General features: G+C 46.5%; 1 protein-coding gene across 3 annotated transcripts in view; it reads right to left on the bottom strand.

Annotated features, from left to right (window-relative positions):
* The window catches only part of PRDM11 (PR/SET domain 11), a 44,097-nt gene extending 18,793 nt beyond the window's left edge, over positions 1-25,304 (bottom strand). For 2 of the 3 annotated variants that reach the window (XM_027892307.1, XM_027892305.1), the window contains exons 1-5: positions 24,720-25,043; positions 7,343-7,461; positions 6,866-6,969; positions 5,691-5,953; positions 4,642-4,709 (exon numbers count right to left, since the gene is read on the bottom strand). In XM_027892307.1, coding sequence (XP_027748108.1) covers positions 4,642-4,709; positions 5,691-5,953; positions 6,866-6,969; positions 7,343-7,461; positions 24,720-24,944 — 779 coding nt within the window. In that variant the 5' untranslated portion in view covers positions 24,945-25,043. Of the gene's footprint in view, positions 1-4,641; positions 4,710-5,690; positions 5,954-6,865; positions 6,970-7,342; positions 7,462-24,719; positions 25,044-25,221 lie in introns of those variants that run through there. The other variant, XM_027892306.1, reaches the window with a different exon arrangement.
* Positions 25,305-25,547: the final 243 nt, after the last annotated feature.

Raw genomic sequence — 25,547 nt, forward strand, 5'->3', positions numbered from 1 at the left:
TTTCATTTAAGTTGGGATCTATTGCTAGTATCCCTGCAATGTTAGGGGAATAAACTCTGGCTGGGCTAGCTCAGACCCTCCTCTTTTGAAGAAATACATTTAATCTTGGCCAACTGCCCTCTGTGCAGGCAGAAAACCCACTTGATAGTACTTTCTGAAAAACTGGTATGAGCAAAGGCCCCGAATTTGTGATGGCCCTACTGGTGCCTCCTCAGAGATAGGTGCCTCTCAGCACTGCCGTGGCCCAGCACAAGATAAGTGGTTTCGGATGCACTCATCTGAAAGGTGCTTGTGGGCTGCAAACTGAGAAAAACCCACAGAGGCACTGACCCTTGTCAGTTGCCGTTCTATTTTCTCCTTAGTGCTGTTAAAATTGTTGTTTAATCAATCTCACTGATGCTGCTGCCCGCCATCAGGGCAAGTGTCACAAGCTTGGTTAAAGCTGGAAAACCAGTAGGAAAAGCTGCTCAAATCCAAGCCACATACAGGGATAGCTGGGACGTAAGTGCATAGATGCATTTCATTGGAACAGATGTACATGCATGCTTGAGATACTGTTTTGGTGGAGCTTCTTTTATAGAGGGAAAGAACGAGACTTTAGAGAAGATGGTAATGAAAGACGGAAAGCCAGCAAAGCACTTGCTACACTGACCTCAAAAAAACCCAACAAAAAAAACCTCACCAAATTAAAAGGAGAAAAGAATTCTCCCAGCTGAACACTGGAAGGAGGGAAAAGGCTACTCGGAACATAGAGCAAGGGAATATTCACAGTTTCATTTTTAACACATTCAGCAAAACTGTGCTTTGTGTATATTCTCAGCAGGTACCCATGACTGCACAGTATCATCAGTGCCTCCATGTGGTGGAAACAAGTCACAGTATTTTGCAAAGTGCTCCTGGGTGGGAGTGAGCTGGCAGAACAGGAGTCTCCCCAGAGCTGCAGGGTAAGGCAACTTGACACAACCTCTTCTTGTTGAATTCACGGCTGCTGTCACTAGCAAAACTGCACTGATGGGGAAGTCGAGCCCTTTTTGCTCTTCCCAGACAGGGTATCCCAACAAATGCACCTAGGACAGCCTGTGGTAGGCCTAGATATTCAGATTTCAGAGTTTCCATTCATTTGCTCCAGCATCTAAGATAACTCACCTATTCCAATCGCAAACCTGCCACACAGAGAGTAATGAGCTCTGGCCAGTTTTAATCACAAATTCAATTAATGTTAGGTTCCTAGCAGGCACATTTACCTCAGCCTTATAAAAATGCAGACAGTATTACTAGCAGAGAGATCTGTTTCCCCTCATGCATTTCCTCTACCATGCAGTATGTCCCTAGAGACAGTCAGCGATATTTGCAAGTACTTCTCTGGGGTGCCATGTGGTGTCTCAGCAAGCTCCAGAGGAATCTCAGCGGTGAGGCTGTGAATTCACACCTCAGCCCAGGTCAATCTGAGGTCCGAAACAGTACAGCTATTTCTTTAAAAACACATGGCATTGTAACCTACATGAACAATGGGCACTAAATGATCACCCCACAAAGATATCAGCCAACTCCACTTTTCTTGGCCTCTAAGAAACAAGCATACAGCTTTTCCAAGAGCTTTGCAGTAGTTTGGGGTTTTTTACAGGGATCACAGTACTTTAGGATCCTTTTGCTCTCCATAAATTTGACTCTCTAATGATAAGAACATTTGTTCCACTTGCTGCGAGGTAACAGAAATCAGTTTATGAAGTTCAACAAAATGACATTCATAGACTGGTGACTTTTATTCACCCTGAACATAGGAGCAGTCACAGTAACCCTGAGTTTTGTTTAATGTTTATTTTTAAAAGGTCCTGTAAAGTTGAAACAGCAGCTTAGTACTTAAAAGATCTACTGATCTAAGTTGGCCCTGCTTTAAGCAGGCTGCTGGAGCACTCGACCAGAGCTCCCTTCCAAGCTCTATTATTGTATGAAGATCAAATCACAGACATCTCCACTATAAGGATACAGGAAGATTTACAGAACAGTCTGGCTCCCCATGACCTCTTTGTTACTAGGCTTGGAGAGAAAAGGTGGCAGAAAGGAAGGCAAAGGAAAAAGAAGTGAGGAAATCTTGTACCAGACTTTTCACATGAGAAAGGATGAATCTGAGCTGTGCCAAAAGCCTAAGTACTCAAGTACTCACATGTAAGAAGGGATACAGACTATAAATGCCTAAACTAGCCTGGAAACCCCAAACATGAGGCACTGCACTACAACAGTTCAGTTAGGGACCATCAGTTTGCAGTACTTCCTATCCTGCATCTCAGTCTGGGCCAAGTGACACACAGACAGAGCGATGTTTCCTGGACTTTCTGAATTACTTTCATTTCTTGCTCAAATCCACTATTTCTAGAGGACACCAATAACTAAATAACAGAATTTCCTCAGAAGCAATCCGGAAAACAGATGGTTCTCTGCAACCCCTCAGAAGCTTGAAGGACTCCCATCACCAGCAATTTACAGTTTGTGTCCAAGAAAGCATTAATTTCATTTGGGGTTTGCTGCAATCCATGATAATCAGTGCCCAGAAAAATAGAAACAGAGGAAGATGTTTGCACAAGTCAAAGCCATGAAGTTTTATAAAGTATTGCAAACAACAGCACTTTACTCTGGACAGAGATGAAGGGTGCATTATTCTTCCGCCAGCAGCTAACTTAGGAGAACATGCTCCCGGCATCAGGAGTTCACATCGGCTGACTGATGGATGAGAGAAAGGGCACGAGGATGCTACCACTGTCACACCACCTGCTATGCTTCGTATTTCTTCCTCCCTGTCATCCACTGCCCTGGGTAAACAGTCACTTGAAATTAAACCAGCAAGTGCTGCAGTGTACATGGGCTCAGATGTGATATTCAAACAACAAAAACAATAGCCAGAGATCTACAAGAAGAGAGAGGCATCAGCACAAACTGCCCTCCCCATGCCATACCCACCTACTCAGAGGGTGAGTAGATCTACTTTGCAAAGCACTCCATCTGTGAGTGATAGCAAAGAGCACCATCTGAAAAACAAAAAGAGCGCTGTCTACAGCGTCTTGAAAGTATGGTTTCACTCACCAATCTCAGTGTCAGGTGATGTTCTGGCATAGGATATCAAGCACACCTCAGTTTGAAAGGTGCTAACAAAAAAAACCAAGGCTTTCTGAGGACCTCTATTGCCACCTGAACTGTCAGTCAGACTCTACATAATACTACTGTTGGAAGGAATTTTCAAGAGTAAAATCAGAAAGATCAGTTACACCAGCATAACCTGCACAGGTCCTTTAGTACACCCTTTTCCAGAAGAGTTGCAAACGTACCCCTTCTGCAAAGCCATAACTTCCTTGCCTTTCAAGGCTGTATAGAACAGCCCAGACCACACTCATCTTGAGACTGGATCATAGCAAATACAAGTTCAGGCAAGAACATTCTGCTTTTCGGTGCTAGGACCACAAGTAGTGCCCATTTAAATCCAGACATCAAGCTTATGTTCATGGCAGTAGGATAAAGAGATCATAGAATTTTTGCTTTTCAAGACTGTTTTGCCCCAGCTTCACTGTCATGCAGAAAAATTAAATCCATTGCTGAACTTATAGAACACAAATGACAGAACAGCTGCTATCCATGTGAAGACTCAAATGGAGCAAAAGCAGTGCAACCACATATAACCAATTAGGTCAATCTTGCATCTACCTGTACTTTACACTCTTTATTCCCTCAGTGAGTGACAGCTGAAAATCCTAGACATCCAGGCCAACAAACCAGGTTAATTCCACACTGCTTTGCTCTCTAGGAAATGCCTTCTTGATAATAACTGCTTCCAAGATTCACCCCTGAAAACAGGATTGGTCTGAATGTGGGACAGGCCTCAGTACAGAGCAATGCCCTGCTCTGGTGACATACCACATGTACGAGGCCTCAGTGACCTACATTTTACAGATATATGCCAGTACTTGAAACACTGCATCATGGTTACACACTTTCCCTTCCTGCTGCAGTTCCCAAACCAGAGCCAGCCCTGCTCCTGGTTCAGTAAGGACTCCCTGCCCTGCCGAGGCGCGGGGCCGGCAGGGGGAGCACAAGCACACGCATCAGGTCTGCTATCAGCACTGCTGCAGCTCGCTCTCCTCACACAGGACAGCTCACACTGACAAATGACAGCCATCACAGACGGCTGTTTCAAGTGAAGCCCAGAAAGAAAACTAAAAAAGCACTTCTTTCAGTGTCTGTCAAAGGGGAAGGGACAAAAAAACCCAAACAGAATCAAATGTTATCTTGGGGACAATGCAAAGCATTTTGCAAATATTTGAACATAACATTAAAAAAAAAAAAAATGGAGTGAGACCTGTCAGCATTTTTAAGAGTGGATAAATAGGATCATCTTTATCATTTATCCTCATTCCAGAAAACAGCCATCCCTCCATGTACACATCTATGGTTTGTTTTAGACTTTTTCATTGAATCTGACACCAAAAGACACTCATTAAAATAAATACTGAAAGAGCACTAGCACACAGTTTACAAAATGGGTGGTGGTATTTTGGTTTGTTTTTCTGACACACAAAACAACAAGGAGTGTTTGATGGCCTCTGTCTTGAAGACAGAGCCCCAAAAGGGAAGGCAGAAGAGAACTGGACTCACCTCATCCAGTTTGCTTTGGTTTCATCTGTCCCATCAATGGATTTGTAGCGGTTGTTCTTATCAACAATCTATGGAACAAGAGAACAGATGCACCATGTCAACCAGCTGGTCCAGGCAGAAGAAGGTATATGAACCTCAGATTGCTGCTTGAGTTCCAAGTGATAATGTGAAACTCTATGTCATGAATCTCAGCTCTCCTAGTACCGCAGGCTGCTGACCTGAACGTGCGTGTGAAGGCTACTCTCAACTAAGAGGCATTTTTCTATGTACAGATATCTGTAACAGAACTATAAATGCAGCTGACAAAATTGTTAACAATCCTGAGACATTAAAGATTAACTTCCTTTTCAGGACAGGGCTGAGACACATTTATTTTACAAATGGAGAAGTGTGAGGAGCATTTAATATCAGCAGCTCTCAATTTTTTTCCCACCTATAACTCAAATCCCACATTGCATTTCTCATAAAAATTAACATCTGTCAATCCAGTGACAGCTCTATCTCATATGCTACCAAAGGTCTGTAGTATGAGGGGAAAAAAATACGGAGTTTGGTGCTGGAGTCTGCACGTAAATCAGTTCCTGATGGACTGGATCTCTTTTTTGCCCTCTTGGCCACCTCCTCTGCTCAGGCAATCTGGGAGGGAGTGCTGTAGGCCCATTAGAGAGCTCTGCGATCTGTAGATATAATCCTTCCTCCATTGTCAAAATGATGACCAGAGCAGGGAAAGGCACTAGAGGATACCTAGAGACTGAGTGAGGATGGAAGAACATGGTTCTTGGCAAGAGAGAGAGCAGAAGCAAGTTCTGCTTCCTACAATTGTGAACTGAACTCAGGTGTCATGGCACCTGGTCTCCTTTCACATATCTATACCCTTAAGCTGCTAATATTTCTGGTAGGTCGATGGTTGCGTAGTGCCCATGTCGGTCAGCACAAAACCTTCAGAGAAGGGGGAAGATGGCTAAGGTTTGGCACCACAAGCCCATGACTCCCTCAGCTCTGAGCTGCATGACTGAGGTGTCACTTAGTTGGGGAAACTTGCCACTCACCAGCCACGAGAAGAATCCTGCAGACCTGTCCTGGCTAGAGATCTGCCCCTCGTACGGTCCGAAGATGTGACCTTTGGGGATCACCTCATTCATACAGCGCACATCATTCTCCCCACTGGGCTCTTTAACCACCTCCATTCCAGGCGGGATGGTCAGCGCTGCCCGGTCAGGAATGCCAACGGGCACCGGCGTGTCAGACACAAACACTGGGGGGCCATGGTTCGGACACTCATCCACGAAGTACTCCTGGCAGGACTCGCAGACTGCAGATGCAAAGGGAACCAGGGTTAGGCAGGGCACACACGATGCCTGTGCGGCTCACGCAGCACACAAGATGCACAGCACTCAGGCCAGGTCCCTGTCCTCCCCCCTGCCCAGCTGAGCCCCCTCCCCAATATCCAGCCTCCACACACACAGTCACTTCACTGACTGCCCCCTTGTTTCTCCATGTCCCTCAGCAAGGGCTCTGCCCCAACCTACACCTGCCTAACCAACACGTGCACTTGCATAAACCCTGACGCTCTACACACATTCGCCACTGATGGCTGCACGCATAGGGAAAAGGCCCGTCACTGCCTGCCAAGACAGAGGCTGGGGGCTCCTGCATATCCCTGGTTAGCAGCTAAGTCCTCCAACCAAGATTTGATTCCTCACACGCCAAAGGGGGAGCTAAAAAAAAAACATCCCTCAACAAAAATACCCTCATCATATAGCCTTTATTCTGTGCTTGGGAGAGAGACAGCATCCCCAGGCACTTTCTTGGTGTCCAGACAGGGACACAGATCTGCCTTTTTTGTATGTATGCATTAGTGGCACCAGTTTTCTTTTCCAGAATACAGGGGAAAGAGTTGTCATTTGCACAATGCTCCCTTTGCAGTTTGTGAATTCAAGTCTTTGGGTTTTGCAGACTCTCGGGGTTTTCCAATGTGTGTTATCATGTTTCTAGCTTACTTTCCACCTACTTCCCTACCTCTGCATAACCCCTTCATGGACAAGCTGATTTTGTGCAACAGTTTCCCTTTCAAATGTGCCAGTCTTTTCAGGAGGGCATTTAAATTTGTCCATGGCTTCTTTTCCCCCTGCTTCCAGGTCCAAACCAGTAGGGTACCAACAGGGAGAGACCCAAGTCTGTACAAGCAGCAGCAGTGCTTTTCCCTCAGGCACAAGATACTTACACCAGAAATCCACTTGCTGAAAGCTCTTGGTCATGATTAAATCCCGTTTCCCTTTCAGTTTCTTGGGCTCCATCTCCATGGACTGTGGGTCAGGCCTTCCAGAGCTGAGGAGGGAACAACAGAAAGATGATGTTAACCTACCAAGACATTGGGACTGCACACAGAGAGGAGCTGAGGCAACGGGGCCTGACAAACTCCTTTAGCCCTATAACTGCAGCAGAGAAATAATTCAACTTGCCATTCAAGCTGCCAAAAGCTGGTACCTGAGATGGCTTAAGGCTAAAGCCTACACAAGTAGTGGCTTCATCAGGAGTAGGTGCATTAGTAGGTGACCACCCTTGTCAAACACCCCAAGGCAGACCTCACAAGGGAGGGCTTTAATAACTTCAAGAAGTTCAAGTATATTGCCCAAAACCAGCTAGGGGGTAGGTGGAGAGAAAGCGCTAGAGTACATCAGTCTGAAGCTCAGCCACGTACCAAGGCTGTCCATACTCCTGGTCCCGGCACGGAGAGCAGGCCTCTGTTTTTATTGTCACCATCTCACCTAAGGAAGCCTGTGTCTGGATCAAACAGTCCTTCAAGTTCTCACTCATGTTCTGAAAAAGAAGGAAGGAAGGGAGGAGAAGTATGAGCACCACGAAATCACAACCTTCCTCCCCCAGGCCAGGATACAGCCAGCAGAGCAGGCTCCCTCCTGGCACCAAGAGCCGCCATCACACACTGGAGCACCTACATGTGCATGCAGGTGGAAATGCCTTCCTAGGCTGGGGAGGGAAGAGCAGTTCAGCTCTAGGTCAGATGAATTGCGTGAAACAAAACGATGCAACCTAAGGCATGGAGAATCTGAAGTATGCTTCACAGTGCCCATTAAAAATGTTGCATATGGAATTTAAGACTGATGGATGTGATATGTTATGGGAACATGGAGCACCACTATCTCAGAGCAGGTCTTTGGGGACAGAATGACAAGAAAGGAATACAGATTGTGGCACTGACCCAGGATCTGTCTACAGACATAACATATGCCAGTTTCCATCTGGGAACAAAGTGCAGTGCACTACACCCCTGCAGATGGAGCTTTCCATGTGCTCTGGACACCTTCTACCTAACAGGTAAGTGCCTACAGTGCCCTTCAGGACTCCACCAAGACTGCACAAATTATGCTCTCAATCTTCCTGTCCTTTGTAAAGTCCAGAACTGAGCCACCCCTCTGACACTCAAGTCTGCTGTACTGAAAATGCCTCTCCCTTTGCTCAACACAAGAGCCAGGAGTCACTTCACAGAATCACAGAACCAACAGTCACTTGATGTCTAAGGACAACAAGCTCCAAAATAATAACTCTTCCCTCCTCCTCCTCCTTCCATCATGGGGTGGTGCTGAAGAGAAAATACAGATGTGTCAAGTGATGATAATTTGGAATGGGTTTAATTTAGATTTTTGGAAGGGCTACTAAGATTAAGAGCATCCCAGCTTGAGAAAAGGAATAAAGCTGAGCACTGCTCATCTCTTCATTGCATTCATCTTAAGACTTCCTCCAAGGCACATGAACTGGCTGTTCTCAGATACCATACCAGATCATACGTATTTCACACTGCTTTCCCACAAAGTCCCCCGGGATCCCCCTTTCCATGTCCACAGCTGGACGACATGCTTTGTTATGCTGTCTACCTGCAGTGCTGATGGAAGGGCCTCAGCAGCTGATCAGACTCCTTCTGTCGGGGGGGGCTGGTGGAAGAGCCCATCCCCATCATGACTTGGCTCAGGGCATTCCTAAATTCAAGTTCTAAGGTCACAAAACCTTGAAGACAGGAATTTTTTTATTCCACACATGCCTGTATAGGGCTAAATACCACGGAAGTCTGACCTGCATTTCTGCTCTGTTTACAGCAAGAAGGCTATTTCCAACCTTTCTGGTTCCCCTTTGTGCCAGGGGACAATGGAATAGTTTTTCCAGTCCCACTTCTCACACATCAATGTGCACCCTGAAAGACATTTATCAAGCCTGTACCAAGGAGCATTACTTAATATTCATATAGTGGTCTGAAAGCAAAGCCTCATCATAACAACAACTAGATACAGGCAAAACCATGCACTTTTAAGCCTCTACAAGATGCCAAAAACAAAACACTTTTTCTTTTAGAATTACCACCACCATTCAGAAGGAAAGAGATACTAAGGGCAAAGAGAGGCTTATAATTTTAGCAGGTTGAGTCCCTTGTCTGTGCTCTCTGAAGCAAGAGGGAAGCTCTCCAGTCCTGCACCTATGCACCAGCTGGTGCTGCAGGTAGGGCCTACTTGCCCTTCCCAGAGGAGAAGAAAGTCTTTTCTGGAAAGTCTGCAGTAAAATAGTTGAAGAGGGAAAAACCCTGGGGAGGGGGAAAATGTTAAAAGACAAGAAGAGACAGGTGCCCCAGAGCTGGTTAGCTGTGGGGCCTACACTGGCACAGGAAAGATGGATGTTGGCTGCAGGGCAGATGGTCTCAGTCAGAACAATCAACTGCTTCCGTTTTGGAACCTGGAAGACAGGACACCTGGAGTTAAAACACCCACATCCCTCAAGGCTTCAGTAGGAAGAGTTACAGACATCTGTCTCTGAAGATAAAATAGCTTTTCCTTTCCCACTCTTGCCTCATGGAGACTTACAGAGCAAGAGAAACCCTGTGATGACACAGTCTGACCTTCTGCCAAGGCAGGTCACTGTGCTTCCTTCAGTGAACTTCAGGCTAAATTACAGCATACCTCCAAACAAGGAAAAAAGAAAAGGGAAGAAGCCCGGTGTTTACTTTACATACGAAGCTCCACATTTTACTGTATGGCACATTTTGCAGCCTTTCCTTCTCATGGTCCCCCCTGAACTCCCTCCAACTTATCAGCAACATTCCTGTGCAGCACTGGTCACAGCACTCCTGTGCTGGCAGGAGCAGCACCTTGCACCAAGATAACACCCTCCCTGGCCCTGCTCAGGATATCCATGTTTGTGTCCAAGTAATGCATTTACTTTCTGCCCACTGTGCCCAGCTGGGGTTCTGTTTTTGGTGAGCTGCCGTGCTGCTGTAAGAGCCCTCACTCCTGTGATAGCTCGCAGGCCACCATGCATCCTGTCAGCCCTCCCACCTGCTCTGAGACTAGATGACTGCTTTCAGGCTTTCACACAACTCCCTGTTGTCTCACTCAGCACATATTCAATCCCAACTCCACCACTGACTCACCTCTTTTCATTACTTGCAACTTGCCCAGACTTTATGTTGTTGACATACATAGTCCAATTTGAGGGGTTTTCTTCCAGGATACCAACAAATTTAAAATCAGAGGATCATTTAGGCTGCAAATGACCTTTAAGATCATCGAGTCCAATGTAAATCTAGCACTGCCAAGTCCACCACTAAATCATAGAATAATTTAGGCTGGAAACAACCTTTAAAATCATCAAGTCCAACCATAAACTTAGCATTGCCAAGTCCACCAATAAACTATATCCCTAAGTGCCACAGCTACGTGTCTTTTAAACATCTTCCAGCAATGGAGACTTAGCCACTTCCCTGGGCAACTTCTTCCAGTGTCTGATAACTCTTTCAGTGAGGAAATTTTTCCTAATATCCAGACTAAAGCTCTTCTGGTGCAACTTGAAGGCATTTCCTCACGTCCTATCACTTCTTAAATTGGAGAAGAGACCCACTCCTGCTTTTTGATTAGCATCAAGCCAAAAAAACTATTCCCAGCTGACACCACTACACCTATCAAGCAATGGCTCTCCCTCTGTTTTCACAAAAAAATGTGACCTTTAATTTAGTCAAATTTTCCTTTATGCATTGAACCATAGAATAACTTGGGCTGAAAGGGACTTAAAGATCATCTAGTTCCAATCCCACTGCCATAGGCAGGAACACCTTCCATTAGACCAGGCTGCTCAAAGCCCCATTCGATCTGGCCTTGAATATTTCCAGTGATGGGGCAGTCACAGCTTCTCTGAGCAACCTGCTCCAGTGTCTCACCATCCTCACAGTAAAGAATTTCTCCCTAATATCTAATCTAAATCTACCCTCTTTCAGTTTAAAGCCATCCCCCCTTGTCCTGTTGCTACAGGCCCCTCTAAAAAGTCTGCCCCCAGCCTTCTTACAAGTCCCCTTCAAGTACTGAAAGGCAACAATACGGTCTCCCCAGTCTTCTCCAGGCTGAACAACCCCAACTCTCTCAGCCTGTCTTCATAGGAGGTGCTCCAGCCTTCTGATCTTCACAGCCCTCCTCTGGACTCACTCCAACAGTGTGTGTATGACACACTGAATCATCCTACCTGTTTAATCCTATGACCTGTGGTTCAACTTCAGTGCAATAATTACACAAGATATACCAACAGTTTTACCTTTATTAAGTAAAATTATAGCAACACCAGAAAATCACACTGTTAGAAAAGAATGATTTTTAAAAAAATCATTACAGACTGAATATTACAATTAAGATCCCCTCAAATCATGACCAAAACAATCCATATCAGCTACTATGTTATTTTACTGGAAGCAAACATCAGACTGCAGTTAGTGTTCTAGTTTGCCCAATTAAACTTGAAATTGGTTTACCTGCTTATGAGCAACACACAACATCTTTTCAGTTTAAGCCATTATGTATGTTTTTAAAAAAAAAAAAAAAAAAGTTTTTAAATTAGCGTTTATGACCCAGAGAGCACTTCTCAGCCAGCCCTTTTAGAATCCCTGGATGCAAGTTAGCCAGAACAGCAAACTTTTAAAACATACTGCTGTAGTAGCAGCTATTTCCCTGGTAATTTCCCAAGCAACTGCTACAACAGAGAGCATTACGCTGCTGCTGTAACTGGTACAAGCTTCTAGCTTTTCTGCCAGCAAAGAAACACATGAGATTTCTCCAGTTCCAGACCTCAGTAGATGACTGTGCTTATAGGACTCTTTTATTTTCTGATGTATTTAAAGTGGTGTTTAGTTTTTTCCTAATTTCACTGCCCATTAGTTTTTCTCTCTTGCCCTTTCTTTTCCCCCTTTAGTTTTCCACAGCTACAAGAGCGTTCACATTCTGCAGTTTTCACTCCCTCCACTTCATTGTTTTGGGGGTTTAATTGCAATTTTTATAGTTGTGTTTTTTCTAGCACCTAAATATGAAGAGCCTCTGAAGATTTCAGGTGATGTGGAGAAACACCACGTAAGCACAAGGAGAGCAGGCTCCTTGGTTACTGCTGAAGGTGTTCCCAGGGGGTACTTGGCCTCCCACGTGTATGTTCCTGTACCCACCAGGATGTTCAGCCCTCCAAATGTCATTGTGCACACAGCCTACTACAAAGTCCTAGCACCATGTCAGAGAAGACAATCCCTAGGTGAGAGAGATACTGTGATGTTCAGGTGCTGTTTGCACACAACATCAAGCTCTCTGGACAGCAAAGGTAGTTGTGGTACAAGGCACAACAGTCCTCAGTGGGCCCAAGACACCAGTGTGACTGCTAAACATTCCAAGAGGTGCCCCTGGCTTGTGCCCAGGTTCACAGGCACTGCCACATAACCTCTCTTGTTTTCTTCAAAAGTAGGCGAGGACCTGTCACATTTCTGCATGACACATGTTAAGATTTCCAGTGATTTTACAATACTGCTCAAAATCAGGGAAGTGGAAAACACAAGAACATCTGAGCTGTTAATCTCTAATGCAGGAAAAAGCCTCCAAATGGGGTTAAACATGAACAAACCTGTGAATTCCTGTCCTTAAGTATGCCGCCTTTATCACTGTCCCTCTTGTAGTTATTAGTTAACAGTCACAGACTCTTATCTGCATGGATCAGACTACAAAACAGAGCTTTAATTTTACATTTTACTGGCAGGTTTCCCAGACTTGGACATTCTTGCATGTGAAACAGCCATATAGGAATCCATCCCCTCCTCAGCACACAGCTCCTTCACTCAGTTTCTCTCCATTGGCCTTCTGGAGGTCATCCCCTCTTCTTTTAAGAAAGTTCTCGCACAGCCTGTACCACATTTTAAAGTGCAGGCCCATGGTGAAAGATGGACTTGAGTTCATATGCTTTTTCTACAGTTGCATATTATTACCAGAAATAGTAATCCAGAACAGTCGGCTACTGATGAGCTGAGAAGGGGGAATAAAGCACAGCATTCAAGGCTCTGAGCTCTCCCCACCACGCAGCCATGGAAGACCCAGGCTGACTGTTCTCCCTGAGGTGAATTCACTTACCAAAGTCCTCGGCCATGCCAACCACTTCAGGCCACTTTATGAAGTACCAGCTGGCTATGCAGCTCATGCTCGCAGCCAAATCAAACACTGAAAGATCCCACAAAACAAGAGGGAGAACCAGTGTGCTCAGAGGACGACCACTGTCCACAGACAGATATAACCCAATGTGCCATTGGGAAAATTGCTTTTGCCTTGACAGTTGCCACAGCGCTGGCATAACATTCCCCCCAAAATAACAATGCTCCTATGGGTGAAGCTGTCCTCCACCCTGTGGTGCAGCAAAGCAGCATACCAGCACAGTGAAGGCTGGTGGTGGCAGGGCAAGACGTGATGACCTGCCTCCCAACCTGCTGCAAGGCCAGGGCTCTTCTCTGATGGTCACAGAGCAGGGCTGAATGCAGCCAGCACAGCTGGAGACAAGCTGAAGCAGTCAAAACTTCAAACTTAATTAGTTAAAATTATAGGGCATGCATGATGTAGGACTTAAACAGCCATGGGCTGTGACCAGGACTTGTTTAAATCATTGCCAATTACTCCACTACATTCTTTGAGTTTTGAAAGAACACTGAAGAATGTCAGGACTACAAGAAAGATACCTGGAAAAATTACCAGTTTTTCTGCAGCTTTCTGAAGAAGCCTGGAGAAGCAGCTTCAAAATTGCAAAGACTTAAACCTGTTTTCCAGCAGGGTGGGCTTAGAGTTCACAGTGATTTTAATGACTTGCCCAAAACCAGCAAATGACACGACAAACAGCACACAACATTTGCCACAATACCAAATTCATGCTGTCATCCTGACTGCAGACAGGTTGGGAACAGGGAAATTCCCATTTGCCAACCTGGAACTCCACCTGTCATTTCATATGGATGCAAGACGTGTTCACACTGTCACTCTTAGATGGCTCATCGGCAAAACACGTTATCAAAACCTTCCATGATCCACTTCATGATAGATTTGTTTCAGAGGAGGAAGAAGGAAGAGAACCTCTGAAATAACCCCTGAACTAGTCTTAAGTTTGTTTTATGGTGACTTCTAGTGAAGATGGAAAATGCTGATGACTAAAAGATTTGACACAACATTCTGTATTATGGTCAGTTGGGAGCATTTGCCCTTTGTTGCTCTCGGAGTAGGACGATGATCCATATGCCGTCACGGATCAGCACAAGTGTATGCAAACCAGGTATTATTTGATGCAACTTCCCTATGTTAAGGGCTGAGTAAGGACTCAAAAAAGCAGGATGCTAACACCATTAATGACCCCATGCAGCCTAAAAGCTTCTGAAACAGTGTGACCTGCCACAGAACCAAGGCAGATACTGCAGCTGAAGGAATATGTGATTTGCAATTTTAAAATACATGAACACTTCTCATTTTTGTTGTACTCAGTTCCCTGCATTGATCTCACAGATTCACACTTTAAGGGTAGGAAGGAGAATTAGGTCAGCCTGACTGATCCCCCGTATGTCCGTCCCATCCCTTACCTTTACCCTACAAACAGGACAAAAGTCTCCATCTGAGTTTAGCAAGAGGAAGAGAAGCCAACACTTCATCAGAAGTTCATCTCAACTGTTAATCCCCCTCAGAGACAAGTTTTATGTGACTCTCTTTAGTTCTGGGCACCAGTCAGTTGTTCTTTCAAAGGGCCCTGAAACTAGGTGGGAAAGGCTGAAATACTCGGCATCTTGGGACACTGCTTTGAACAAATGGAAGGAATTGCTTCCCAGGTTAATGGCTGTAAAAAACCTCACCATCTTTGGTCAGAACTGCCAGTTGCACTTCTTTGCCTTTGGCTTCTTCAATATAAATATATACCTTCATTTATAAAGTTAGAACAAACAGACACAAAACCCCAGTACTAAAACTAGATGCTATTCCACCAACATTTTTCTCCCCAAGGACAGAATAAGCGTACAGCTAAGTGGCAGGTGTAAGCCTTCTTCCTTAAAGCACTACTGAAAGATGTTTGGATAGCAACAGTGATAAGCACTGAATTAAACTACATACATTGTAGAGCCCTGGATACGTACTCATGCAATCTCTTCTAAGCTTTCCAACAATTTTCATCATTCTACTGTGTAATCCTTCTAATTTTCTCTCCATTGCTTCAAGATGCTGGCAGTAGAAAGCCACAAGTGATGTCAGACTGAGTCTGAAGTGAATATAAGGGTTACAGACATAAAACTACCTCCTCGTTCACTACCTCCCTGTTTGTGTCCAAAATCATGGTTGTCTTTTCCAGCTAGGACCTGGCACAGAAAGCTCCCCAGAGCTGCCTGCCCATTCTGACACCCATGTTCTCACAAGGGACTGCTCAGGACACAGCCTCCCCTCACAGATCACGTTCAGGATATGCCTTTCCAGATTCATAACTCTCCACCTGACTGCATGAAAATTATTTTGTTTCAATGGCTCCATTTACCAAACCAACTGCGTTATACCGTCCTGCCCTATCAACAGCTACAATCCACCAAACATATTTCATCTACACATATTGTCAGTGGTGTCACGCTTTCTTCTGCATCACTGAGTGTCAGGCAGAACTAGCTTCTCCCTTCCCCTCATCTGAAGGGAAGAGTTATCAAGTCTACTTCTTTGAAAACGCAGCCTCCACATATCATGTTGCAGAGACTCTTCTGTAAAATGATCAAGCTCTAGCTTAAAATAGCTGGATTATTTGTTCCACTCCTCTAAAGTGGCAATACCAGAACTGTGATCTTTTGATACTGAAAATCCATTTTCTATGTTCACCTTAAATGTTAATCTGCAAATACCTGATTTATTAGTGTGCTAATACTGTCCTTTAGCTTTTAGTATCCTTCATCCCCTTTACTATTTATACTGCAATTTCAGTATATTTATTGGATGCTGACTCTCTATCAATCACTACTGTCAATTCCTAAGCCACTCGTATTTTATTGATATTCTCTGGCATTCGATACTAATTGGGTTCTCACGCACTGAGTTAACTACCTTATATATGTAAATATATCACATCTACAGATCTTTCTTTAAACCAGTGATAAGTTTCTCAAAAAACAAAATCAGATCTGTTTAAGAAGTACAAGACACGTTCTGTAACACCACTTTCCAAGCATGAATAACTCTGTATTCACCCAGGATTAGTGTCATGCTTCCTCAGCCTATCATTTCCTGGGCCATCCACTTGGCAATTTTCAAAACTGTCCCAATACGATGACTCTTTCAGTCTCCTGCATTTGCTGTGATCCCAAGACTGATTAAAAATGAACAGCAGCAAGCTAGAGACCTCCCCTCATTCACCTAATGCTCACTATGTTTAATGGGAACCTGCTTTTTCCTTAGCACAGCTGCCAGCAAAACTTTGCTTATCCACAGGGCCCCAAGCTACACAACTGCTACGTGGGTCCCTGGATCCCTCGTAGTGCTCAGCTTTTGGATAATGAACTTAGCCTTTCCCTGCTGCTGGCCCAGACATCAGACTCAATGGCAATCAAGGGCGCAGAGCTCAACAAAGGGAAGCAGAGATGTGAGTTTAATGCCCAAATGACCTACTCTCATCCATGGACAGATAAAAAGGCGAGGAAGCGCTTGGGTAGGCATTGACAGGTTGGGCCACTGCCACACTCCTACTCTTCTGCTCTGCTAGGAGAGGGAAAAGTGCCTTTAATGTTTTATAAGGCACGTGCAGGAAATTCAAGATGCCCCGACGAGGTCCTGACAGCCTCACTCTGCACCTGGGACCCTGCCACACAGCACTCAGCACCTGCCTGCCACCCCCACTGCCCAGCCACCCACACTGAGGTCACGCACATTCAGAGGACCCCTGCACTTGTGCAGGTTGGCCAGCCTAAAAATTTCTGTGGGTGAGCAGCACTAATGATTCATGTATTTGAACAATGATGGAGGTAAAAAGGGAAAGGGAAAAGAAGGTGCGGGGGTAGGCAGGAAGCAAACCCCAGACACTATTTTCTAAATAGCAGATGTGGCTATTCTGGCTAGCAAACTTCCACTTTAATTTCTAACCCACAGAGATGGGAAATGATTCATGAAAAATCAACAGGATAAAATTAGCTGGAAGGCAGAGAGATAATTCATGCAACTCAACCGTCATGAGCTGAAGTGCCAGCACTACCAGCACTGCCTGGCATTTCAGCCTCCGGTGCCCTTCAGTGACTGGCACCCAGCCAGCAATCAGCTCCACATATACTTCCTAAGTGTCTAAATTAGCCCCTCTGAAAGCACATCCATATTCTAACAGGACAGCCTTTCACTTAACACTTTTCTAGAAGTTCCAGCTTTTTCTTTTCCTAAAAAAGAGAAAAGAAAGATTACCTGCAGTACTCTGCATTTTCTTCCCCTGGTAAATGTTTAGTGGTGTCAGAAGACCAGACATGACAGACAGGCTTGCAGACACATCTGTAAAGCTATGCATTAAATTCAAGCTGCCCCACTGTCAGAAAACTCAGTGCATTTTGGTGGAGCTCCCTTTTCCTGCACTAAGCCAACACCACACTCAAAAGCAACAACAAGCTGCTGGTCTGCCTTTATATACACCAATGCTTTTTTGTAAGACTGCCCTTAAATTCTGTCACAAAACACAATTTCACCCTTGATACAGTCACATGACAGAAAGTTTCTTGAGCAGAAGGTATTACTTACAAATCGCAATCCAAAACTCTTTATCCCAAAAGCAGATGAGAAACACCCACCCCTTCAAGAGACCTCTGGACTTCCAGTAGGCACCTGGTTATTGAGCAATGCCCCTTCCCACCACCCAACTCAAAAGCTTCAGGAATCAAATGTCAAACTATAAAGCCTCTGCAGCATGGATACCTCTAGGCAGGCAGTGTCAGGTGCAGGGGGATCCCCATTCCATTGGGACCTGTGCGTACAGATGCAAAATAAAGATAAAATCCTGCTTTGGCAACATTTATCCACTTGGTGCCTGTTCATTTCTGTTGAAGGATGTTACATGACAGTTCCTCTATGCTTGTTACAGTGGTTTCACTCTACTCAAGCTTCAGGACACGGCAGATGGCTCCTTCCTTTTTACTTGTTCAGCAAAAAGGGAAAGAATATTTGGGGGCAAATGAGAAGGTAGGAGCAAATCATACTTTCATTTGTTCCCAAAATTCTGACAAACTAGCTCAATCTTTTAAAAGCACTAATGAACACAACTGGAAGAATGAGAAAAAATCAACTGTTCCACAAAATGCAGAGGAAGCAAAAGCAAGAGCCATATTTATTTCTCCTCATTTGTACCTCTTGCAGGCCATTAGGAAGATAAGATCTCACAGCACAACAGACATTATTCAGAGCTGGTAAATCTGTCTACAGGTTAGGGGCTCATGTTACGCGGCTTGGATGAGCACTGGTTGAGCATGGGTCACACCGACCCTTTTCCTTGGGGCAGGCAGGAGTCCAGATACTCCAATGTCGGATCTGCCAAGAAATCAGATATCCGTGTGCTGAATTCACCACCACCACCACTTGATCTGCACATTCCCTTCCATACAGAGAGAGAGGTGTTCAGACCCTGTAGATCGTAACACAGCTAACAAGAAAAAAATTTCCAGCAGGGGCCAAGCACTTGTGGTCCGTTCGTGCAACCCCCACTCCTCAAGTGCATCTTCTACATAAAGGTATTGGGTTGCACAGAAATGCCTGGTCCTTTATGCTATGGGCAATTTTAAAACGCTGATTAACAGAAGCATGGAAGGAGCCCAAGAACTCATTTAATTCCAGTCCAAAAAGCAGAGGGAGCATGTCAGAGTGACTTCATGTACACAAGTCACTGAGGGACTACAAAAGTTCACCAACTACCCAACAGAATTCAAAACCAACATTTCATCACCTGACTAGGAATGAGACCTAGTTAAAAAAAAAAAAAAATCAATCAATCAAACACCAGTTAAGTCCATCAAACCTAAAGAGGATACATTAGCATATGATGTAGTTGGTGCAAGCTCTCAATACATGCAGGAGATGCAGTAAGTGGATCCACCATCCTGGAGGTACTGCCTTTGCAACAACAATGCAACATTAGCTGGTATGACTCTGAGCCAAGGGTCAGATATCATTATACCCATACACCAGCCCTTAACTACTTGATTTAGGTAAAATTTCTCAAGGAACAAAGCAACTTACACATATATCATACATAAGAATGTTCTCTTTCCAATCACGAAGGGAAGAGAAAATTAGTAATTAAAAAGTTTCTTCAAAAGCTGATTGAACTAATTTGATCACAGAAAAGATAGTCTGCATTCCTAGATGTGAAACATGACAACTCTATAGACCACATTATATTGTTCATAAAAGTATGTTTCTGTCTCACTGGTATTGATTTTTATTGCAGTTAGTTTCCAAGTGTTTTCGTTCACTTCATCTGAAGGAATAGAACTGGACTCTGCAAACTGTGGCATATTTAACATTATCATTAGCCTTTCTAAGCAAGAGGGCTCCAATGTAAAGAAAACGGAAGACCACATCAAGTACTCCAGCAGCCTCAGAAGACAAGAAATTTAAAAAAAATAAACAACAGCAAATGGCCTTGATATACACAGATATGAGGAAGTCAAGGTTTATACAAATGAAAGGTGTAAAGAGGAACACGCTGGGAGTGGAAAAATAATCCCAGTCAAACTCACGACATATTTCCAGAAAGATTCTATGTACACTTAATCTGCAGTTGAAGAATCACATTTAACTCTCACTCAGCATATTATGATACAGCTTATATGATACATTTTCTAAATCAAGCTTCATTGTACCAAAAAAAGAATGTACTGGACAGTATTTCAGATTGATTATCAGCCTGCAGATGGCTGATGGCCCTGACCAATATCAGCTCCAACTACCAGCCTTCAACACTGAAAGCATGTTAGTGGGGGCCACTGAAGCTCCAGATGCCCTGATCCATAGTCAGGAGCCTGAAGACAATGCTCTGCAGCATGCAGCAATGACTTGGCTTGGGGATCAGCAAAGGATACTCAGTGTATCAGCTCCCCACTGTGCAAGGCAGGAGCACCGCTTACTCTCAGGGGGAGCTAATTACAGCAATTCTATAGCTGGCACACAAGATAATCCCCCACATCACCTCCTGTGCACTTTTACCACTCTATCCTTATACATCTCACCCAGTACTCACACTTAAGTTTCCACCAGCAAAAGCCAGCCCCCAGCTGACAGCAGCACAGGCAGGCCGGCTGAGCCGCTGGGAGTGGCAGCCCTGGTAGGGCTCAATGCTGAGACTTTAGAATAGCAGTCTCTCCTCTGGGACAAATCACTACAGGCAAAGTAAAACTAGCCTTGCTGAAAAGCCAAAGCCTAAGAAGGAGAGAAGAAAGGGGGCAGAGCTATTTATCAGAGTTGTTCAAACTGGACAACTCCCCTTATGATAGACCCTTCCGACAGGCCCCTCACTATGGCTGTCCATGGGACAGCCCAAGGGACTGCACTGAAACAGTTCTGCAGTACGCATTACTGGTCTCCCTCTGGAGGCTGCCAGTTTCTGCAGCTTAAATTTTAAATTATATGTATAATGCTTTTACCTTTTGACTGCAGGGAAAGTGTTCTGAGTCTGAAATGCCAGAGTACTTCTTCCCAGCCCTGCAGAGAAACAAGGCATTTGAGCAACAGCCCTGAAGGATACTAACTATCCCGCTCCCACAAACGGATCAATGATCCAGAAGCATAACAGCAAAGCTTCAAGTTTCAGTATTCTTAACTGCTTGACTGTCTCTCTGCAGAAACACAGGCTCTGCCAATTATGTGCAGAGGATGAAATGAAAGGAGGAAAAATGCCAGTTCTAGTACCACCTTCACTGACTCTAGCGGAAGTCCAAAGCCTATGTGGTGAGGACAGTAACTAAACTTCTAAAAAAACCACATTGCGAACATGATTCTAGATGCCAAGTCAAAATTTACCCCTTCACCTCCGCTTTTTTGCCTCCTTGCTCTCAATCCTCCTGGTCTTTTCTATGAGCGCTGTAGTGCCCATCACATGGAGGGCGTGATAAAGAAAAAGTTTTCTAACATGGGACACTTGCATTGGCCTCCTCACCAGATTTCTTCTCCATCCACCTTGGCTGCTCCCACTTTTCAAAGATGCCACAGAATGGCAGTGTTTTCCATTGCTCTTCAGCCTCTTTTATCTCCAAACTTCCTCCCTTTCCAAAGCACTTTTCCCTCATCTTCTTTCTGAAGATGCCATTAAGGGTGATACGAACCTGTCACCTTATCTCTGCTTTTTCTTTGGGTGGCTGGACTTGCTACGGGAATCCACTTGTACAGGCAAGTTTAACTAGAAGGGATTCCTGAAAAGCAACATTTCACTATGCAGCTTTAGATGGAACATTGCTCTAGAGGCTTTATTTATAAACGCCTTCAGTAGCAGAGAAGAGGTCACAGGGAGAACGGAAAAGCCTGTGAAATTAAAGCCTTCTTTACTCCACTACTGAAGAGAGGCCAGTGCAAGAGGAGGCACTAAAACTGTCTGCAGCTGCACAAGAGCTCTGGTCCAAGAAACTTCACCCACTACAACAGAGCCTCAGGCAGGAGTGCTGTACAGACACACTTGCAATGAAATACGCCACAAGCATGACAAGGAGCGAAACGTGAAGCAGCAGATCAAACATCCCACAGCAGGGCTGCCCAGTGGCAGGCCAGGAGGAATTGTGCCACTCGCTCAATGCAAGATCAATTGCACGTGCTGACTCCACCTCACCGGCCTGTGCCTCAAGCAGCTCTCAGCCCTGGGGTCCCAAGGGTTCGTACTCAGGTGAGAGACCAGATCAGTCAACTCAACATTGATGCAAGAAGACACATCAAGCATACCCTGATGTGCATCCAATTGAATCCAGATTTCTGAAAAAATACTGGAAAACTGCAATCCAAACTGGAGAATAAAAGTGAGGTTTGCTTGTTTTGGCTTTACTTAGGAAAACCATAGGTCTCAGATTCACATGTTCCCAATGCAAAAGAGGCATCAGAAGTTCCCACCTGCACTCAAGCCACTGGAAACAAGAATAATTACTTCTCACATCTACCCTGACTTATACCTTCAGATGAAATTTTGGCAGCTTATTTCTTCCTTCTGGAGGATCTCCAGTTAACCTACAGTATTATTATTTATCAAACTAAAAACAAACCCAAAACATTTTGTCTTTGGGACTATGTTTAGTTTCCCCATACAAATTTTTACACCCATGTAGCAACACTGGATTGGCAATAACAATTTTAAATATGCTACTCCAAAACGTCACAAACTTTAGGCAGTATTTTAAGAGCTCTGGAAATGGTTTAGTAGCACTTACAGTTGAACCATCAAGAGACAGGCCCTGCTAACAGCTACTTTAAGAATAAAGAGCTAGGTAAAAGCACGTACTTCTCTTGCATAAATGGACATGAGGGAAAAAAAGCTTAAAAAACCACAACTCCACTTGGGAATTAGCCAGCATGAGACAGGAGTTACAAAAGGAAAAAGGAATATTAAAAAAAAACACAGAAGGATAAAGTGTACACAACACTCTCTGTAAAAAAACCAAAGACCTCTCTTGCCTGGGCTTGTTGTTTTTCTCCTCAATATATATACTTTGATTCCTGATTCAGGGCGGCAACTTCCACTCAGCACAATGCCTGCGGCTCCTCGATCACAAAGCCACCCTGCTGCAGTGGAGGAGCCCTCCCGCTTCAGGCTCCTCTTGCGATACTCACGGACACAACCTTTACACTGCTCCTACCCATCTCAAGCAGGTCCATCACTTTCCAGTAAGGAATGCAAGCAACAGCCTGCCCCCAACCCATTCCAATAAGATGGATCTTGCCTCAGTTCATAAAAAATAAGGTTTCAGAGAAGTTCTTGCTTTTGCAAGAAATCAGTTATCACCCTCACAATAATCCTCCTCTTTAATTGTCAAAAAGTGCAACTAATTGCTATCAGCAACCAGTAAGGCTTGCAATGGGAGAGTTCCCCATAAACTGGCCCAGGAAGTACCATGCTTCATGCATGGTCCACAAAGACGCTAAAGGAGCAAGAGGTCCATATCCTAAAACCAGAAAGCTCCACACCAAAGCCAGCACTGAATTGAGAGCCACAGGACCTCCTTCACAGCCCATAAACAGGCAGAAGGAGCAGCAGCTTTTGACATTACTGCCAGGCAGGAGAGAACTGCCACTTTCCCTATCCCGCTACTCCACCCTGCAGTCGGATTGACCAATTCAGAATCTAGCCAAGAGCCAGGGCAACTTTTAGCATCTCCCATGGCTACTTCAAATCCTCCCTGGTGCACAGTTCCAGCTAGCCAACTCTTCCTTCATTAACACAGTCCTTCTGCTGGCCCCAACACTTGAACTCTTTGCAGGCTGCATGTTATTTAGGAGCCCTTCCTCACTGAGCCCCATGCTAAACTACTCTTTTCTGAGCAGAAGCAGCTTTGGTCCGAGCACCCCTTGCAAGAAGCAAACACCCATCAACTGAATACTTTCATTGCTGATTGCAGCTTGCAGTTGAAAAAACACACCATCCTCATTAGACAAGTTCATCTTTTGTAGGGTTTATACAAAATCCATCAGAGAGTCAGGAGTCATTTCCATGTCCACTTTCAGATTATAATCTTGGTGACTGGACAAACAGAAATTTAGAGGACACAAAACCTAATCCAGGCAGTGAGCTCATGCTCCACCAGTCTCTCAGAGAGTTGAGGGAGTCAAACCTCACCGGCAGGACCGGATCCAGGGGGCTGTTGGATATTTGGGGCTGGGGCTCTTTTGCTGCTCGACACAACACCACACACACCTGCAGAGCTGGAAAACAACCTTATCTTACAGTTAGGCTGGTATTTTTTAAGCTGGTTCTGCCAGTTCTCCTCCCATTAACGAGAGGCATTAATCACAGGAGAAAGAGGAAGCAACACTAAGCCAACAGTTTTGCCCACAGGCCAGCTTTTTATTTTTTGTCTCGGGGATCTGAAAGGGGACTTGGAGGCATCTTCTGTTTCCTTTTGAAATACGAGAAGGAATACAGGAACATTTGCAAGGAAGCTTGAAAGATTCTCTAACTTTAAGAAAAAAAAAAAAAAGAAGAATATGCATTTGCAGTTTTTCAACAGGAGTTAACAGAGCATCCTGGTTAAGCTATGCAAGGACAACTCTTTCCTGGCGGTCTGCACGGGGCTCGGGCGATGCTGCAGGCACGCTGCCCGCAAGCAGGGCGCAGCCACCGCGCGGTTCTCGTTTCCCTCGGGTGCGGGTCCCGATCCCGGTCCCGGTCCCCGCCGCCGCCCCCGGGAGCGCCCCGCGCGGCCCCGCCCCCGCGTTCCAATGTGGCGCGCGCCCGCCCGCCCCCGCCGCCCATTGGCCGCCGGGCGCGTCAGTCACGGGCCGCGCTGGCGGCCGCGGGGGCGCGGGGGGGGCCGGGCGGGGGAAGCCGTGGCGCGGGCGGGAGCGGCGCGGCGGGAGCGGCGGGGACGGGCCGGGCCCCGCGCTGCCCGCCCCGGCGGGGAGAGCAGGACGGGGAGGGGGGGCGATACTTGTGCCCGCGGGTCGCTGTTGCCGCCCCGCCCGCTGCGGGCACCCCTTACCCGGACCTCCCCCCCAGGCTGGGACGGGTCCCCCCCACGCGCTCCGCAGCCATTTTCGTGGCCACCTTGGCTACCAGCGAGGCTGACTCACCTCGGCGCTGCGGGCGCGGGGAGCCCGCCTCGGCGTCGGGGGACCCGCTCCGCCCGGGAGGGGCGGGGGGAGCCCGGCTGGCTGCGCCCTCCCACCCCGCCGGCCCCGCTGGCTAGTCCCAGGCGAGGACGGGTCCCGGGGCCGGGCCGGGCTCGGCGGAGGCGGCAGCGGCGGCTCCCTCCCTCCCGGCCGTGACCACCATCTTATTAGCACAGGAAATGACATGGAGAACGGAAGAGAGGGGCGTTCGGGGGCCGAGCCCGGGGACCCCCCGAACCGGGGGGAGGTGCCGCCGGCCCGCCCGGCCCGGCCCGGCCCGGCCCGCCGAGGCTTTCACGGGGCCGCGGCGCTCCCGCCCTCCCTCCAAATACCCGAGCTGGGAAAAGAGGAGGGGAAAAAATAGTAAAAACCAACCCCAAAAAGCCGCACAAAGCGGGGGGAGGGGGGAACCCAAACAAACCCAGAAGAAGCCGAGCAAACCCAAACCGCCCGCGGTCCCCACCTCCTGTTCCCGAGCCGGCGAGTTCCGCGCGGGGCCGCCGGCGATCTGCGCCCGCGGCCGCCCGGGGGCTCGAGGGGGCTCCGCAGGACACAAACGGGTTGGGCGGCCCGCGGGCACCGCGCGGGGGGAGCTGCCGGCCGTGGGGGCCCGGCCCGGCCGAGGCGCCGGGCTGCGCTCCGGGCGCTGCCGCGGCCACCACCTGCCACCGCCCGGCACCCGCCGCGACGCCCCGCGGAGCCGAGCCCGGAGCCGGCAGCCCGCGCCCTCGGGGCCGCCCGCCTTCGAGGGACGGCGGCGAGACGCGACCCCCGCCCGGGGCCGTGCCC

The sequence above is a fragment of the Empidonax traillii genome, unplaced genomic scaffold (genome assembly GCF_003031625.1).
Source record: "Empidonax traillii isolate 1590-97213 ecotype Southwest subspecies unplaced genomic scaffold, ASM303162v1 scaffold345:size607713, whole genome shotgun sequence".
NCBI lineage: Eukaryota > Metazoa > Chordata > Aves > Passeriformes > Tyrannidae > Empidonax > Empidonax traillii.